This window comes from Gekko japonicus, unplaced genomic scaffold (assembly GCF_001447785.1).
Source record: "Gekko japonicus isolate JY-2015 unplaced genomic scaffold, Gekko_japonicus_V1.1 scaffold2051, whole genome shotgun sequence".
Lineage (NCBI taxonomy): Eukaryota > Metazoa > Chordata > Lepidosauria > Squamata > Gekkonidae > Gekko > Gekko japonicus.
Window position 1 is genome coordinate 228,353 of NW_015174330.1, and position 5,515 is coordinate 233,867.

Genomic DNA, 5,515 nt, shown 5'->3' on the forward strand with positions numbered 1-5,515 from the left:
CCTATGTCCAGGTGGGGTCTGGATTGCTCCCTCTAAGCTGTGGAGTCTTGTGAGCACAAACCCTACCTTGTGAGCTACTGGCATTAAAGTGGTGAGCGAGCGATTTGGCTGCTGCATAAATTCGTTTGCTCTGGAGCCATCCCTTCCTGAGCGAAGACAAGAATGTGTGAGCCGGAGGCTGAAAAACTGTCAGCTAGCTCACACTAACTCAGTTTAGAGGGAACACTGGCTCTGGAAATCTCCTGGAAGGATGACTGATCTCCAGGTATTTGTCCCCGTGGAGAAAATGGCTGCTTTGGTGGGCTTTCACGCATGTTAAATAATGCCGTTTCAATCCACTTCAGCGACTATTTGCAAGTGGGTTTTCTCTTGCAAAGTGCATTGACAGTGGATTAAAAGTGCGTTATTAAGTGGATTTTCCCAGTTGCAAAGTGCATTGAAAGTGGATTAAAAGTGTGTTATTCAGTGGATTTTCCCAGTTGCAAAGTGCATTGACAGTGGATTAAAAGTGTGTTATTGAGTGTTTCTGAAAGCCCCCTTGGAGGGAAGAGTGTCATGGCATTATACCCTACTGAAGTTCCTCTCCCCCTCCAAATCCTGTCCCTCCCAGGCCTCACTCTCAACATCTCCAGGTATTTCCCAACCCAGACCTGTCAACCCTATTCAGCATGCTTCCTTAAGGGCCAAGATCCGTCCTTACTGAGCTCTCTGGTGCAATCATCCCAGCTGGGACAGGGTGTGTCTTTTGTGAGCTGGGTAACTCCGAGCTTATCAACTCCCGACAGATACTCACGCCCTCCCTGTGAACGTCTCGCTGTCACAAATATCTCTACACTCCAAATGTTCATTCCTCTTAAGGTGCATCTTGCAACTCCCGAGGGAGCTAACCCCAAACAGCTGGTGCCCGTTCTGATTTTGCACTCAGAGTCGCTTATGGAAGCGCCTAACATAATGGCCGTGCCATAGATAAATGCAGTAGAATAAACTTTATGCGTACCAGTTTGGTGTCGTGGTTAGGAGCGCGGACTCTAATCTGGGAGAACCGGGTTTGATTCCCCGCTCCTCCACATGCAGCTGCTGGTGTGAGCTTAGAGGGAACACTGCCCACTTCCTAAGAACACTTGGCGGCAGGTCCGTAGCAACAGTGGGGCATCTTGGGGCTAGGCCCCCTGACATACTGGCCAGGGCCCCCCTGACTTCCCATCCAGCCCAGGGCCTCCGAACGGTGGCAGGTGCAGGGAAGGAGAAATCTAAATGCCCCCTGACTTAAAAAATCCTGGCTACGAGCCTGCTTGGCGGGTGACAGAAAAGGGGTCAGTGGGCGCCACGTTGGGGACCTTTGCGTTACAGAGTCAAAGGAAAAGCCTGGACCTTTGCGTTACAGAGTCAAAGGAAAAGCCTGACTCCGCCCGCAGAGTTGGCCGGGTGACTTGGGAGTGCTGTCATTCTCCCTCAGCCCAACCTACCTCACAGCTATCTAACAATTAGGGAACTCTTGAGTCTTGACAGTTCACAGACCCAAAACTCTTATTGGCCTCTAAAATGCTACTGGACTCAGATCTAGCCTTTTCTACCTCGCAGGGTTGCTCTGAGGACAAAATAACACGAGAACTATGTGTGTGGTCCTGAGCTCCTTGAAGCGGGGTGGGGTGGGGTTCATAAATGCATGTCTCAGCAGCCTGTGAGCTTGGGATGGGGAACGGGGCACTGAAGCCTCGAAAAATAAGAATTCTGTCTTTCCTGGCCAGATGGGCATCCCTAGATAATGAAACTGAAGCTCAAATACTTTGGCCACCAAAGGAGAAGGGAGCACTCACTGGAGTGCTAACCCTAACCCTGATGCTGGGAAAGATCGAAGGTCAAAGAAGATGGGGACGGCAAAGGACGAGATGGTTAGACAGTGTCATCGATGCAACGGACATGAAGTTGAGCAAACTCTGGAGCACGACGGAAGACCGGAAGGCCTGGCGTGATGTGGTCCAGGGGTTCGCGAAGAGTCGGACTCGACTGTGCGACTGAACAACAACAACAAAAGGCTCTGTGGCGGAGGGGCCTTGCCCCCGCTTCAGTGCTGATCCCTGATCCCAACCAGTGTATAATGATGCTCTCCTGGCTCTCTTCTTCTCTCTTTCTCCGGGTAGCAAAAGTGGCACGATGGCCTCCCTTCTCCAGCACTGCCCCTTCGTGAGCCGGGACCCGACCGTCTTCCTCCGCAAAGTTCGCCCTTTGCTGGTGGCCAGTGCTCAGCGCTGCCCAGTGATGGTGGCACGCACCTTCTCCTGCTCTGCTTCGGATCGGCAACGTGGGAAAGCGCCCCGCGGGGAGAACGGTGAGACCAAGGGTGGGTCCGAGAGATGTCCCCCTCACAATAGTAGTCCTATAGCAGGGGTGTCAAACTCATTTGTTACGAGGGCCGGATCTGACATAAATGAGACCTTGTCGGGCCCAGGCCGTGTGTGTCATAAAATGTAATGCCAGGTAGCGGAGATATAAACTTTATAAAGGACACAAACACAAAGGGTTTTTTTTTTTACTTAGAATAAAAACATGCTTAAAACATTAGAACTCTTGCAATATTTTGCTTATTTAACAGTGTCTGATAACTTGACACCTCTTGCTCTGAATTATTGCATCAAAATGTCTGTGCTGTTGCAATCTTGAGTATGCTGTTCAGGTGTGTATCTGTAAGCTGCAAACCTACGATGACGCAGCAGCAGCAGAACTGGAAGAAGCAGAAGACAGCCAGTTCCACTGCAGGCCTGATAGAAGCCCTCCGGGGGCCTCATCTGGCCCCCGGGCCGCATGTTTAACTCCCATGTTGTATAGTATTGTTGAAAGGTAGAGTTGGCAAAAATATATAATACCAAATATGTAGTAAAGATGAAATCAATAATATAGATGTAAATCAGATTAGTTATGGAGTTTGAAATCCAAAATGTTGAATATAAATATACTCCCAACAGAAGCATTATTGTATTTTATAGATAGTGTTTTGAAAATTATAATGAAGGGGGGTATAGGGGAGAAATGCTTTTTGTTTCATACACCCTGTGTTACGTAATTATTTTTCAATATATATAATTGTGATATGCAACCCCTTTTTCATTTCTGTATCCCCTTCACATCTTTACTTTCTAAAAAAAAAAGATATATCTAAAAAAGAAAAATGGTAGTTCCAGTGGGGTAGCTGTGTTAGTCCTTTATGGAAAAGAAAAGAGTCTAGCGCAGGGCTGGCCAAACTGCAGCTCGGGAGCCGCATGCGGCTCTTTCACACAGTCTAATTTAATGTTAATTTAAAAAAGCAAATTTTTCAATAAAAACGTGTGTGTCATATTTGTTCAGAGCTGTGGTGGCTCAAGTGGTTAAGACGCTGAACTGCAGGCTGTGGAAGGTCGGTAGTTCAGCAGTTCGAGACCCGGGTGCCGCATGACGGAGTGAGCTCCCATCTCTAGTTCCAGCTCCTGCCAACCTAGCAGTTCGAAAGCAAGAAATTGCAAGTAGATAAATAGGTACCACTTCCAACATTAGAGGAAGGCCTTGGCCCTTGTGGCCTGTTGTTGGGATGCTGGACTAGATGAGACTTTGGTCTTATCCAGCAGGGCTCTTCTTATGTTCTTATATACTCCAGGGCTGTTTTAACATCCCTTTTGACCCCTGCTAAAGGGGTAGATTATTAAGGGGGGGTTTATTATTTATTTCTTCGATTTATACCCCACCCTGCTTTTTCTACAAAAAGAGCCCTGTACAAAGCCCATGGGCGCAGTGGTGTGGGTGTCGTTGTTTTTTTAAAGAGCTGTGAAGTTCAAGCTCATTAGTTCTGTAAGTCAACCCAGTCTGCTACAGCAGTGAAAAAGGCAAACTCTGTGTTCGGGAATCACTGGGAAAGGGATTGAAAATAAAATGGGCCGATATTGTAATAGACCTCTGGTGCGGCCTCATTTGGATTACTGTGTACAGTTCTGGTCACCGTATCTCCAAAAGGACACCGCCGATCTTTAAAAAGTACAGAGGAGGACAACTGAGATGGTGAGGGGGTTGGAGCCCCTTCCCTATGAGGAAAGGCTGAGGAGTCTGGGACTTTTCAGTTGAGGCGCAGCTCCTTCCGGGAGGCTTACATAAAAGTAAATACATAAATAACAATTAAGTTATCATGAAATCATCTAAAAAGAGTTCATTAGAAAACAGTTCAGTATCATAAAGTGTTAGCGATGTTGATTTTACAGGCTGCGTGACAAGAACCCTGGATTCATTCATTCATTCATTCATTCATTCATTCATTCATTCTCTCTCTCTCTCTCTCCAGGCTCTGTGCCTCTCCCCACCACTCAGTGCCCCTTTATCGAGTCTGAGCACCAGGGTGGGCATCGGGCCTTTGTGCAAGAGGCCAAACCTGAGCTCCAGGAGGATATCAGAGCTTTCAAGTCAGGTACAAAAGAGGGTCGCCAGCTCTGGGTTGGGAACAGGGCCGGCCCCAGCTTATTTTGCACCCTAGGCGAGGATCCCTTCTGGCGCACCCCCCCCCCACCCCTAATGAGCTCCTGCACCTCTTTTTCTACAAAATGACCCCTGGTGGCAAGCCTAAGGGAGAGTCAGAGGTTTTGCAGCAGGAGGCTGAAATCAGTGCGAATCTTCCCCTCCACTCTGTTAATGGGAATGTACCACTGGATCCAGCCCAGGGTATATTATGTGATGTCAGCTCCAGATTGGGAGATACCTTGAGATTTTGGGGGTGGAGCTTGATGAGGGTGGGATTTGGGGACGGGAGGGGCTTCAATGGGGTATAAGGCCACCTTCTGAAGTGGCCATTTTCTCCAAGGGAACTGATCTGTCGTCTGGAGATCAATTGTAGTCCCCGGAGGTCTCCAGGCCGCACCTGGAGGTTGGCAAGCCTAGTACAAAGTACCATGGAGTGGATAGCGACAGGAAGAAGAAGAGATTGGATTTAGACCCCGCCCTTCACTACCTGAAGGAGTCTCAGAGCGGCTGACGAACTCCTTATTTATTTATTTATCAAACATTTACCCCGCCCTCCCGCCAAGGTGGCTCAGGGCGGCTTACAAATAATTAATACCAGTATACAATTAAAACCAGTTATCACAACTAATACAATACCATACCATAAAACCATAAAACGTTACAATAAATACAACCTATTGAGATTTGGCGGCCATCCGTATAAAGTGCTAGTGCTTATGTGGAACGGCCAGTGTGGCCAGGGCTGTTAGAACGCTTGTCGGAACAGATCCCACAGAGCTCGAATTTCAGTTGGGACCTCGTTCCATAGCGTTGGTGCAGCTAGGGAGAACGCCCTGGTTCTTGTTCCTGTTAACTTAGCATCACTAGGGCCAGGGGGGACCAGGCGGTTTTGTGTCCCGGATAACAGTGCTCTCGGGGGAACATACGGGGAAAGGCGGTCTCTCAGGCGGTCCTTTCTGTTATGTATTCAGATGGACTTGAATGCATGGACTGTTATGCGAATTGCCTAATAGAGATTTAATGTTAAGCTTCGAGTCTG

At 48.2% G+C, this 5,515-nt stretch overlaps 1 protein-coding gene across 1 annotated transcript in view; it reads left to right on the forward strand.

The window, feature by feature from the left end:
- The window catches only part of ALAS2 (5'-aminolevulinate synthase 2), a 30,033-nt gene that overhangs the window by 4,219 nt on the left and 20,299 nt on the right, over positions 1-5,515 (forward strand). Inside the window, exons 2-3 of the mRNA XM_015424251.1 lie at positions 2,142-2,329; positions 4,304-4,426. Of these exons, the coding sequence (XP_015279737.1) occupies positions 2,155-2,329; positions 4,304-4,426 (298 nt within the window). The 5' untranslated portion in view covers positions 2,142-2,154. The remainder of the gene's footprint in view (positions 1-2,141; positions 2,330-4,303; positions 4,427-5,515) is intronic.